Source organism: Sprattus sprattus (assembly GCF_963457725.1).
Source record: "Sprattus sprattus genome assembly, chromosome: 3".
NCBI lineage: Eukaryota > Metazoa > Chordata > Actinopteri > Clupeiformes > Clupeidae > Sprattus > Sprattus sprattus.
The window spans coordinates 37,896,043-37,909,959 of record NC_137922.1 but is presented as its reverse complement, the minus strand read 5'-3'; the positions used below and the strand labels follow the sequence as shown (position 1 = coordinate 37,909,959).

Sequence of the window (13,917 nt, the reverse complement as noted above, 5' to 3'; positions counted from 1 at the left end):
TCCTGATTTTTCAAATGTCTTTTTTGTCTTTCTTTCCTTTTTCTTTCAAGAGCCAACAAAATACATTAAAAACCACAGGTTTTAGGTCCAAAAATAAAAGAAGACTTGCATGTATTTTTTTCCCATGTATCATTTGCTCAATGATGGTGTGTCCTTGTAGGCTTGTATCAGCAGGGGATTATATGGATATACAAAAAGAACAGCCTGTTTTTGTTTGCATGCACTGATCACACCTGAGTCAGTGTTTGAGTTGGAGAGGTAGGATTGCCCTAAATGTGGCCACTCTCTTGGAGCAAAAACATATAAAATAATAATAATAAAAAAAAACATTAATATTTAAATACACTTTAATACAAAGAAGGTCCTGTAACTTGAACCCAAGGCTCCACTACATATCAATATTACAAACAATAATGGCATAGCATCCAAGTTTCCCACCCTGCCCCACCTCATCTACCACCCCGACCCCCCCCAACCCTCCACCCAAATGCCCTTGATCATAACCCTCCCAGGACTTTTCCCATCCCACCCCCTCCCAAAACAGACCCCCCCCCCCAAACTCACAGCTTTCTCGACAAAAATAAAATAAAAATTCCAAACCTTTTTCTTTCAATATCAAAACATAAAATGTGACTGGGCTGAATCAGTTCTGTTTTTCTCAATGGTTAAAACGGTTGGTTAAAAAAGTGCTCATTGATTCCTTGCAAAAGAAGAGGATGCCAAAACAAAAGCAAACAAAAGTAAAAAAAGTCAAACCAGAGCGAACACGGAAGAACGGGCTCTCCACCCCCTCATGCCACCCTGTGGCCACTTCTACAGACTTCAAGAGGAAGTGACGTATAAATACTTACCAAGAGTTTGTGTCTCTTCCTGCGTCTGCATGTGTTTGTGTTTTTGCGTGTGTTTTTGCGTGTGCGTGTGTGTGTGTGTGTGTGTGTGTGTGCGTCTGCGTGTGTGTGCGTCTGCGTGTGTGTGCGTCTGCGTGTGTGTGCTTCTGCGTGTGTGTGTGTATGCGTGTCTGCTTGTGCACGCGTGCGTCTGTGTGCGTGTCTGCGTCTTGTGTGTGTGCGCGCGTGTGTGTATGTAGGAGAGATGGCCTTAAGCAAGAGAAATGAGAGGGTGGGTTTAGGTTTCAAAGTAAAACGGTACCATAATCTCCATAACATCACTAGTAGTGGATAAGGTCTGTCTGTGACTGAATGCACAGATTCACGACTGGCTACAGTCTCTTTCCTGGAGGAAGATTTCCCCCCAAAAAAAAACAACAAACGCACGCATAAATGTACTTTCATAAGTAAACCAGTCAAAAATACAAACAAGAGTGCTAGTTGCATCTCATCATAAAAGAGAAAGAGAAACAAAAAACGAGAAACAAAAATAACCTCTTAGTTTGCTGCTTTTTTTTCCTGAGTAATACTTTTCATTATTGTAACAGACAATACATAGGGTTTTTTTGCCTTTTGAATACTGGGCCTCTCCCTGACACATGTTATTACTTTAATCATTATCATCATTAATATTTTACAAATGCATCGTGATTGCTAAAACACACAAGGGATTTTAGGAACACAAGCCAGTTCATAGCTACCCTCTAGTTTTCATCCGAGGAAGAAAAAAATTACATTGAAAACCTTCTAAAAAAACAATATCATACGCACTAAGCTAAAGTTTTAAAATAAAGACATGGGGACTGAATACATATTAAAAAGGAGAACTTTTTAGTAAAAATTGCATGAGGTCTTGAAGACCTTCCCTGGTAGAGTCTCATATTAACATTTAATGGCAGTGTAATAAGTCTTTTTTTGTCTTGTTTAAATGTTGTTATAAAATGAATTGGTGGGGGAGGGGGGGTTGAAGTGGGGTCGATTAGGTTTCCGATAAACACTGAGGTTGGAAGACCCCCCCTATCCCCCCCTTCCTTGGACGACCCCATTTACCTGTAGCTTTGGCTCGTGGGAGTTTTGGATCCTGAGTTAGCGGGCTCGCCGACGTCCGCCAACAGACTAGTATACCCTGAGAATTCCGAGACGGGTGTCCGCGACAACTGGTGGTCCTCTGGGCCACCATACGCTGACAGTGGGGTGCCGCGGCCGTTCTTGAACTGCGCGCCGAAGGCCTGGGCGAAGTTCTCGATCTGGAACGTGGAGCGCAGGTCCACCTCCTTCGAGTGCTCCAGCGCCGCCAGGTCCGGGTAGACCGGCCCATTGCCTGAGCTGCCATTGGTGCTGGCGGTGGTTCCGCTGTCAGAGCCCACTCCTCTCCCCGAACTGCCACCATTCTTCCCATCCTTCTGACCTCCAGAACCGGCTCTATTGGCCACGTCGGAGGCGAGCTGGTAGGGAGGCGAGTGCTGTTTCTCCAGCTGGTCAGTGAGCTCCTGTGAAGGGGTGAGCTGCTGGTGCCCGGCTGGATCCAGGCTGCTGAGGTGGTACCCGCCCTGTGAGTTGCCCGCAGAGCCTGAGGCGTGGCTGGGGGGTGAGGGTGCCGACACCAGCATGCTGAAGTGGGGTTTGCCGGTGGCGGAAGAAGAGGACGAGGAGGAAGAGGGCCCCAGTGGTGAGCTAACGGGCTGCGTGTATCCGCAATCCAGCGGCGAGGTGGTGTAGACGTGCTTGTCAGAGAAGAGGGTGGAGGAGGAGGACGGCCCTGGGCTGCTGGCTGTCAGCAGGCTGGGGAAGGGGGCCGAGGGGCCCAGTGGGAAGCCCGAGCTGTGGCTGGTGCGCTCCAGTGTCTGCAGCAGGAACTTAGAGTACTCGTGCATCACCACCGTCTTGTCGCCCGAGCCTGGCGAGTCCTCATCGTCGGGCCCAATGACGTCGGCCGGCTGCAGCTCGTGGTGGCCACTGGAGAGGTCGAAGTTGACATCGTCGTGGTGGTGATGGTGGTGGTGATGGTGGTGGTGGTGTGAGTTGTCGGGCTTCTGGCTGTAGTGGTCCAGCAGGCTCTGCAGCACCTCGTCCGGGATTCCCGACTTGTCGTGCTTGTCCACGCTGATCAGCGGCGAGGTGTCCAAAAGGGCCAAGGTGGGCTCACCGCCCAGGCCCCCCTGGATGACGTTCTGCTGGGGCGGGGGCAGATGCCCGTAGTCGTTCTGCTGACTCCCCCCACCGTTTGCGCCTCCCCCATTGTTAGCTGCGTGCAGGTAGCGCCGCTTCTTCAGGAACTGCATGGCGTCGTCATAGTTGCTGCTGTTGCCTGATTGCTTGGGGCCTCCGGAGCTCTGCATGAGACCCAGATTGTCCAGCCCCCCTCCTCCTCCTCCCTCCCCAGCCGAGAGCTTCTGTCCGTGGATCCCAGAGCCTGAGCTGCCGTCCTCCTCCGCCATGGAGAGCAGGCTCTTGTCCAGGCCCTTGTTACGGCCAGCCTTCTTGAACATCAGCTTGGGCGTGCGGCCCATGTGGTTGCCCCCTACACCGGACGAAGCCCCCCCAGCCTGGCCCGCCCCCGAGCCTGACGCGAGGTCACCGCCGTAGTCCTGCAGGCCCAGTCCCCTGGGCATGTGGAGCGAGGAAGACGCTGCCTTTTTCCTGCGGCGCTCCCCGCCACCCTCGCCTTTGCCTTTGCCTCGCTTGCGCCCCCCGTTGGGGGCGGCGGGGGCTCCCTGAGTGAGGAGGTAGCTGCCCTGGCCGAGGTCATCTTCCCCGAGGTCCAGCAGGGATGGGTCCAGGCCCTTCTTTATGGCTTCTTCACAGGTGCGCTTGTGCTTCAGTAATCGGTCGGTGCGTGAGAAATACTTGGAGAAGGGACAGAGAGCGGAGGGAGGCAAGATTACAGCGGAGCTGTGTGTGCGGATTCATTCATGCAGCAAACCAGTTAACGTAACCCACTTCATAGACCACACGCTTTAGCTCACTGCTATCTCCGAAATCACAACAGCTACATCTACTACTAGAGTCCACCTAGGCGAAAAAAAAAGGTTCTTTGTAAGGGCTGAAACTAACAAATCTGAGTTGAGGAGATGCACTTAGGCCAATGATATAATAATAAAAACATGTTTTAACAACCAATTCACAGGTCAGCCTATATCTACTTTTAAAAGATCTACAAAAGCTGACTGATTATCGCACCGAATGGGCACAGAACAGATCCATAGTCCTTCTCAATCTTACCTGTTGGCAGTTTTCACATTTGTATGGCTTTTCTCCACTGTGAGTCCTCTTGTGTCTCTCCATGTGGTACTTCTGAATGAAGCGCATGTTGCACTGGTCACAGCTGAATGGCTTCTCTCCTGCACCACACACATAAATAGTCAGTGCATCCCCAGCCAGTTAAAATAGCACACTGTTCATGTTGGTAATACTACATGCTAAGAATATACCAGTCCACATTGACATACTTAGGTGTGATAGAATAGCCTTTGGTATAAACACATTATGAGGTCAATTGAAAACTATCCACATTTGAACGCTGGCATTCTTCTTATTAGTGACACCTTCCCACTAGTTCCTCCTAGTTGACTGGTGCAAATGAGTGCTTAACTCTGAACACTGGGGCTAGCTAGTAATTGAGATGGTTTGCTCTAAACGCTGTTAATTTCATGTATTGGAGTCACGTGAGATTGGGGGTCATTCTACCCCCGGGCGAACAAGTAAGAGTATCAGTGGGAATGGGAGCAACTAGATTCTAGTCTTCAAATGGGCAAAAGGGAAGTGGGACTTTCCCACCTCATTTGTTTGCTGCCTGGTTGCTATAGTTGCTTGCGTAGCTACGTCGGTTATCAGCTAGTTGGTTAAAAATCAGCCAGCCTGTTAAACAATCGATATGCTAAGTTTAATAATAGATTAACAGGACAACGGGAACGTAGCCGATTACACACACATGCCGCTATTATAGCCCGTTACGATATGCTAGCAAACTAGCTATGTAGCCAAGGAAGCCAAGTAATAACCGTAAAAAACTTTAGATATCAGTCTCCCATTTGCATGAAATGGTAGCTAGTTATCTAGCTGATGTTATTGTCCCCTCAATTTAACTTATGAAATTATAATATGCTTGCCCAGCTTCTCTGCTTGACCCCCAAAATACAGAAGTTTAACTTGCAGTTAATCAGTGAGTGTGTGTGTGTGTGTACACACGTATGTGTGTGTAGACTCACCGCTGTGGATCTTCTCATGTCGCTGGAGAAGGTACTTCTGGATGAAGCTCATGTTGCACTGACTGCACCTGAAGGGCCTCTCCCCTGTGCCATCAGAAATAATACAAGCGCCCGCGTCCCGCATTAAATTAAAAATAACACACACACAGAGGAACAGCTTTTAGATTCACACGGCCTTGCTTCAAAGTCACACACACACAGAAAGGTACAGTTCGTTGATGTACACATACAGTCACAAAAACATAGAACAGAGTTTTTAAATTCACACGGTGTAAAATCACACACACACAGACAGACACGAGGAGCTAGCAGATTCATATGGTCTTCTGTGTGCAGCCTCAAAAGATGCATTATGGACATAAGAGCTGCAGTAATATATTTAATGGCAGACCACTTACAGTGGCTATGACCACAACTACAGCAGAACTGCTACCATTGCTTAACAGAGGTATCCTATGGATGTGCTGAGTAAGTGCGTGATCTGCAAGCTGTGCTGTGTAGTGTGTGTGTGTAGGTATATGTGTGTGCGTGCATGCGTTCACCAGAGAAAGCGTCTCACCTGTGTGGATGAGCACATGTCTGCGCAGGTGGTAGGAGCTGCGGAAGGCTGCGTTGCAGTGCTCACAGATGTGCGGCTTGGTGTTCGGGGACATAGGACCCCCTTCCCCATCAAGCATCATTGACTAGAGTGAGATGGAGAGAGAGGGAGAGAAAGAGGTTAATATACAGCACACTGCAAAGGTTTTAAGCGTCTGTGATGTTAAATGTGAGGATGCTTTAAAAAAAAGTTTTTAGTGATCAAATAACATACAAGGCTACTACACTAAGTGTGTAGTACAGCAAGATGATGAATGAATAATAACCATATTTTCAGATTTTTCAAAGATGTAAACGTGATGAATTCCGTGGTTAACTAACATGTTATCTGGACAATACCAAGCTGGCAAGCTAGCCAGCGTAGACCAGCAACAGCTTAATAGCTAAGGGATTTGAGTTTTGCAACAACAGATTAAAACGTAGCTAAGCAAACTATCCAATGTTATCCATGGAAAAGTAGGATTTTTAAAACTGAACATAATTTTGCCTAGGTGGGCTTTACATGCATGCCTAAATATGTGTTGCAGACGGGGTATAACCGGCAGTGTGGACAAATGTGTCCAATTTCCGATTTCAGTCCGATTTAAATTGGATATTGGACACATGTGTCTCCCCAGAACTAGATTAATTGTGTCCGACTTGAGTCCGACTGGACTCCGATGTAAACCCCTGGACACACGATTCGATTCCGCTGGTAATTGGACTGGGCGCGCATGTGTCTCTCGTATCTGATTCAAATTGGACAATAACAACTTTTGCACGTGCTTGAGATCGTGCCCACAGACATATACATGCATCATATATAATGTATATGATATGATAAACGCTGCTAGACGCTCAGTTCTTGTGCTCCCTCTCATTCACGTTGAAATACTGAAAGCGAAAGTGAAACTTTGAAACTGGAACGCAACTGTTTGGGACAGAACGCTAATTCAGTGAACAAATATTTTCATATTACTTTCCACCAGTTGTTAGTCATGTAATCCATTCATATCGATGTGAATCAATCAATACTAATACAACTTTAACTGTGGTGTGTTTTTGTTTCATTTCACAACGTATTTACTGTATAATCAACGGTAGCAGATGTAAACATTCCGCATTTGATTTTAACTGACGCGGCCAAGAGCTAGATTGGTCACTGCCATGTGCTTTGAGATAGAGCAGTTAACCCCCCCATGGAGACCCCATGGAGAGAATTGGATGGGACCGGAGTGCTGCCATCATGTGCCCGCACTGCGGGATAACAGCCTTTGAGGTGTGAGGAAGATATTGGCCAAGGTGGAGGCAAAGAACTTTATGATGCAGAGCAGAGTGGCTTTTTCTTCGCTTAGTGTGAAGTAACACCTCGGCAGCCATTGTCCCTTTCATAAATGGCTCACTGGAACAGTGTCTGAAAACACACATCTCCTATTGCCATGCTAATGCTAATAAGGATAGAAAAAAGCTGCCTAAGACAAATATTTTGTGCAACAACTAAAGTGCCCAAGACTCAATACACAATACTGTAGAATAATTAAAAAGGGGAGATGGCATCTTCTGACCCTTCATCTATGCCCAAGTTCAGCCGTACAGGAGAAATGGATTAAAGTTTATTTCTAAGGAAATGAATATGGTACAAAGGAAAAAGAGGAAGAAATGAAGGAGAGAAAAAAGGAGTCAGTGGGAAACAAAAACAGCAAGAGAGGTAGAGATAAGAAAGGGACATCAGTCAGAACATGATATTTGAATGGTTTGACAACTCAAGTATCTTAGTCAAAATAGTTACTGAGGCTAACCGGTTTCCATTTTATTGCAAACAAAAAAAAAAACCTTACTGGTTGCCTGTGGCAACATTCTGACACTATTCAGATCTCATAACACAAACGGCCAATCACAATCAAGTATTCTGTCAAATTGAGTATTCAAGGTATTCACTCTCAAGGACAAGCGGAAGGCTGAGAGATGGACTTCCCTTATAATGGGGTATTGTGTGTGTGTGTGTGTGTGCACTTTTGTGGTGGAGAGCCCTCGTTAACTCTGAGCTTTACACTGTTGTGCCTGTCTATTGGCTTTCTTTTCAGGTCTCTGCGTAAGTGCCTCTGTGTGTGCGTCCTAGTTCTTGTAAGAGTGTGCGTGTGATTTGTAAGCAGCAGCACCTGTGAGAAAGTGTGTGTGTGTGTGTGTGTGTGTGTGTGTGTGTGTGTGTACCTTTGCGGCGTCCCCTCGTTTCCTGCGGGCTTTGCCCTCGTGTCCCTCTCCATTGGCCTTCTTGCCTCGCCTTCCCGTGCCCTCTTTGGGCTCCTTCCCCAATCTCCCCGAGAACTGCTGACAAAGCACAGATTAGGCTAATGAGGGGGTGTGGGGTGCAGATGACAATAATGAAGACAGTGGGCATCCAGGAAAACAATTAAGGGAGAGAGGGGGGTCTGCTTTCAGCTGTCAGGCCTTCAAGGTTTCTAAGGTCACATTTTATTTACTTTGGTCAGCTGCCCCCAAAAAAAAGAACATTTTTAAATTTAAAAATGTAAATAGCTGCAAGGAACCTGAAAGCACCGCCTGATGGCGTGGATAATTCACATTATGACACGGTTGGATTTTATAGAAATAATACACGCAGACGCAGTGTTACATGCAGTTATTCGCAAGGCTACAGCATGCAAGGCCTCACTATTTACATTTGCCAAACATACATCAATCTATCCAACCACCACCATTACACCGACAGGGTATAATACAGCTTCAACGAATAAAGCACTATCGCAACGAATGGTGTCTTTCACAAAAAAGGACTGTCCCATCACCGCTTACATTGCTAAGGCTGAGGTCATGCAGAAGCATGTTCTGGTGGTTGCCCAGAGACATGTCCAGCATGTCCATGTTGCCCGCTCCCTTTCCGCCGCCTCCCTGTGCCACCGCGGAGTTGGCAACGGCCGTGACGTGGTGCCCGCCGGAAGATGGCGCGCCGTAGAGCGGCAAGCGGTAGTCAAGCTCGCTCAGCTTCTCCTGCTTGATGCCCATGCCGTGGAAATAGCCGTGCTCAGGCGAGTCGCGCTCCTTCTTAAGGATCATCTCCTGCGGAAGGTCCGCCATGACTGACTGCGAGGCCAGACGGGTGAAGCTGGTAACTGGCGGCAGGTGGCTGAACATCAGCATGCTGGCGGGTGGGAAGTTGGGATCCATGGCGCCGTTGCTGCGCAGGAACTCGTTGCCCAACTTGTCCTGGATGAGGCTCATGGTGGTAAAGCTGCTGCTGTTGGCGTGGTCCTGGAGGAAGGGGCGTCCGTTCATTCAAGAGAAAGAAAGAAAAAGGAGGGGGGAAAGAGAAAGACAAAAGCACTACAAAGGGGATATCCTGCAGAGAGAGAGAGAGAAAGAGGAGATAAGACATTAGTTGCAAGGAGGTGGATATCACTTGCAAAGACAGATATGATACGGTTGTTTTTTTCTTAGTTAGCAAGCAAATGTTTTATATTTTTTTTGTGTGGTTTTGCAGACAATGCAGGGGGGGGGGGAATCCTGCTTGTTGTACATGGTGAGATTTTAGCCTATTTTATGCTGTACCCGCAGAGTGTTTCACTGAGAGGTCTGAAACGCTGTCCCCATCGCTGCTGACTGGGCAGTCCTTCTGCCACTCCACTGCCTCTCAAAATAGCCGGACAGTCACAGATCTGCACACAGCGAACCACGTTCTTATAATCCGATTCCCTCACACCCTCTCAAAATAAAATTAAATAAATAATGACACTAATAATTCACTGTGTGACCCACTTCCTGTCCCATCATCATCTGAGGGCAAAGTTTTTTGGTGGAGACCAGAGACATGCGATCACGACCCCACTCGTACTTTTGTAAGCTCGGTCACAGCCTTGACACCATATTAAATCAAGATACACAGATGGGCTATATGCACACACGGCTCCTCCTTTCACTTGCACATTAATTGCTTGATTGGATTTCTCTGGCTTTACCCTACAGGATTACTATGCATTCTGACCGGAGGGGAAGGAGATTGATTTTTTTTTTTAACAAGCCCAAAGCAAGCCAAGTCATGTGATCTCACAAAGGAATGGTGACCTGTTTATAGTGTGTCTATTAAAACGCCTGCCCCATTACTTTTGCCTAAGGATAGCGAAATAAATCAATCTAGGCAACTATTAATATATAACCTATGTTGAATTGTGCTGCATGAATGAAATTCAGACCAAATTAATTACATTCCTATATTATGCATTGAAAATACAAGTTAGGTTGTTTTGCAACAAAACCACAACAAAAATAGTTTTCTTAAAAAACCCCCACATAAGACTGTTTCCTGTGGACTATATTTACAATGCTCAGTAACAGAAGTCAACGTGTGTGGGGTATCACTTCAAAGTAACATGTGGACCAAATCTACCTTGTATCTTATTCACATAAATAACTGGCTAACTGAGGCTGGATGAGTTGTTTATTAGTCAGCTCCTAGCATGTGTGTCACTGGAGGTTATCACAGATCATGGCAAAATCAAAGCCTCAACTTCCAATGATTAGCCTTTATCTGTGTAGGTCAAGGAGGATTACAGGCTACGTAAGCTAGTTAGACTGTAAGGGCTTAACCTCCTGACAGCAGGAATCAACCCATCAAATACTGGTGCCAATCAAGAACTGACCTGTCAAGGGAAATTACTCCGATACACATCATGTAGGCTACACATTTCAGTTAATAACCATGGAAGTCCAAATATTAGTGATCCACTAGGAGTCAAACCAAAATAATAGCTTTTACTCATGTATTTTAAAACTTGTAAAGTCCAAGATGCTGGTGTGATTTTTTTTTTGGGGGGGGGGGGGGGGGTGTCCCTGCAATATAAATAGGCCTACTACTGAACTATATTGAAATGCAATCTAAACACGCCATGTTTTATCATGGTTACATGTTAAGCATGTTCAGTGTTGGCTGTACTTTTTAAGAGCTAAAACTTAGACGTATTAATAGTTATACGGGACGTTTAGTGAATGCATCACGAACACCAATGAATGGGGATTATTGTGATACCTAGCCTGTGGGTCAGTTATAAAACGTTGACACCGACTGCTTAGACAAATGACATGTTTGAGTTCGTGCACGAAACACTAAAATGCATTACAATGAATAACCATGTGAAGGTTTATCAACAACACTCGACACAAAGACGCGGAGACTGCCATTATATCGGAATACAATATGCCATATTCTCAGGGGACAAGTGCACTAAGCATATCGATAACTTCAGTCCTACAATTTTCCAGTCGTTTGAAATTTTAACGTTAAATTTCATGAAAGAGATTAACCAGACAGTGTGAACTTGGCCTATTTGCTTAAAACGTAATTTCATTTAGTGAGGTTTTCAAAGCCTTACTTAAATGAAGGCATGCGCGTTTTATTGTCTAGTCTACCGACCATTTGGTTAGACGACATTGAATTGTCGGCGAAGCGGACTATTGTGATGAACATAGCTAACTTGCTATCTACCTAACCTCGTTCATGCGAGGCAAAATAGCCAGCTAACGAGCTAGCCAGTTACTCCAGAAATTCCATTTAGTTACTTACGGTCTCTAATCCATTGTCCATACACATCATTTGACATAATGTCTCGCCGCATTTACAGTAGTTCTGATGGGGAAATAATGGGAAACCGTAATTCGAAGCTTTATTTTCCGCACGAGACATTGCTACAGTGTGGGTAACTAACTCATCGCATCAAAGCATTGACTTGTTACAACATGGCTAGCAGGCAAACAATATCGTTACATGTTGCATTCACGCGCCATAGATATATTTGTATCTATACCCAGTTCGTACCATGTTCATACAATTCGTCATTGGTGAGAGGCATTGGAAATGTGACAAAAAAATGAATTTAAACGAAAACACTAAATAATTGATGACCGCAATCATGCAGTCTGTCTTTGAAAGAAGGTTTGCTAACTAGCTAGCTAACTAGCATGCATTCTCGTGGAGAAAGAAATACGTAGCCTAGCCAGCTAACTGACTAGCGATAGCATTAGATGGATGCTAAAAACGTTTGCTTGCTAGCTATAACTCTAATTATAGCTTGCTATTTCCAACGACTGTATATTAGTCCACATTCCACAAAGTTTACAGTGCTGTAGGTCATACTGAAATAGCAAGGGTTCGATGGAGCCAAATAAGCTTATATTTCAGCTAATCTAACCACGTAGCATTCGTATAATATGAAACCCGCATTAAATGGCCAATGCAACACCGAAACAATGATGCTTGGCATTGAATGCATCTCTCGCTTGAGCGACTGTGATCTGATTTTGCCGTTTACATCCTACGTTATTCGATACATATCCATATTTAACCTAAAGCAAAAAGTAATGTTCAGTCACACTCACCAATACATGATCGCAAACGACTCTATAGCGTTTATATTTCCCCCGTAATCGTTCCTTTGAGTTTTTACTGCCAAAACATTGTTCTCCTGCGGCTGCTGTTCTCTTCCATCTTGTCTGGGCGCGGGGAATTATGGGTTTGGCGGACGGGTCGTGAGAGGAGACAGACAACTAGTGTAGCTGTGCAATGCTAACGTACCACCAGAGGGCGACCTCTACACCTTTATCTCATTCAAAGTCACTGGCAAAGTCAAGATTAGGCCTTTGCCCATTCCTTTGGTTTATGGACACATGAAAATAGTTCCAAAAATGCCAAAATATTTACAGTTTCTAACACAAGCGAAAAAAATAACTCAATTGACCAAGAAGCCGAGTCAAAGACAGAGTTTGACAAGAATTCTGTGTGTATGACACTCAGTAGGCCCTAATACATGTGCCAATCAATCAATTATCAATTGAGATTTCCATTTTCTCATGATTCTCACTGGAGATATTGTGATCAGAACAGTTTATCGTATCGTATCGTATTCGCGTGTAGGTGTGAACATTTTCAAGGGAAACGGCTCTTGTCGTTACGTGTTTACATGTGCAAAATGTGAAGCGTTTACATTGCCTCGGGCATGCGCAAAGACCACGGAGATGTGCTCCCACCTGGTTTGTTTACTAACAACATCAACATGGATCTGCATCGTGCACAGGCAGTGTAGTGGCTTAAAGTTCCCTTCTTTCTATCAGCATATAGTTCTTAATATTTTCTTTGAATAACCACTCCCAGATGGAAAGAAAACGAGCCTACGCGTGGATGTGTTTCAACAACGGTAGAAAACGGTGTTTGCTCCGTCTTTTACTGAACTCATAATTATTTGACAGTGGTATTAGTTACAGTTGAGACACCCGAAATAACTTGCATGCTCAGCAATCCTGAGACGTGATTTTTTTGCACATGAATACTAACGTCTTCTTTGATCCCAGGAAATTTGAGCACACAACCCATCTCCCTTACGGAGATATTGGCGAAAGTTGTTTTACCTACTTCATTGCAAACGTCTAGTTTTGCAAACGTGTCTAGTTTTTGTGCAGTAGTGAATAGAGTCTCAGTCTACTACACCAGGGGCGTCGTTAGGCCTGTTTTAGGGGGGCTGAAGCCCTCCTAAAATGTTCTTCAGCCCCCCCAAAATGATTTGGCATTATTGGCTTAAAAAAAAAAAAAAACATTTTTTTTTTTTGGTTATGACATTAAATTAAACGATTGTTTCTCACATGGACACGTTTTTTATAACTCTCAAATGCTACATATGTGCTTGCGTGCGTTCTGGTTTGTAGGTTTTCTCCCCCTTAAAATTACAATCCAATAGCATATCATTAACAATATTTGGGATCTCGCGGAGGCTGCTGCGCTGGTTTTCTCACTCTGCCAAGTAACTTAAGGTCTCTTCAACAACATCCAAGATTATAGCCAAGGAGTTTAGCTCAAAGTAAATGATGCATGGAGTGAAATGGTAAGTAAAGGTAGTTACAGAATGTGGCTATCTGTAGTTGTTAACGATTGTTAACTGCTTAAATTAAGGTTTACCTGAGGTAAATTAAAGAGAATATTGTGGTGGGCTATGTTTACACTAAGCTAGCTAGCTAGCTATTTTGTTAGAAACTGTCCCAGTGAGTGTGAACGAAGAAATTCGAAATACAATAAATAACTATCGACACCTCTCCATTCTTTGCATTACGTAATATATCGCTCTAGTATTTCGAAACATTAATATCAGTCCCTATAGAATGTTGTTGTTTATAATCAGTTAATGCTAGTGAATCCTTGTTTGACTTGCTTATAGTGAATGCATTTGGGTGCCTTCCATTTCAGCCCACCA

At 44.9% G+C, this 13,917-nt stretch overlaps 1 protein-coding gene across 1 annotated transcript; it reads right to left on the bottom strand.

The window, feature by feature from the left end:
* Positions 1–607: 607 nt before the first annotated feature.
* znf281b (zinc finger protein 281b) lies at positions 608–12,174 on the bottom strand. Its single transcript, XM_080835697.1, has 7 exons — positions 12,056–12,174; positions 8,483–9,026; positions 7,883–7,999; positions 5,655–5,778; positions 5,096–5,188; positions 4,110–4,228; positions 608–3,733 (listed from the first exon to the last, which is right to left on the bottom strand). Exons 2-7 carry the CDS (start codon positions 8,960–8,962, stop codon positions 1,934–1,936), a joined length of 2,733 nt encoding a protein of 910 aa, XP_080691823.1. The 5' UTR covers positions 8,963–9,026; positions 12,056–12,174; the 3' UTR covers positions 608–1,933.
* Between the last annotated feature and the right edge of the window lie 1,743 nt (positions 12,175–13,917).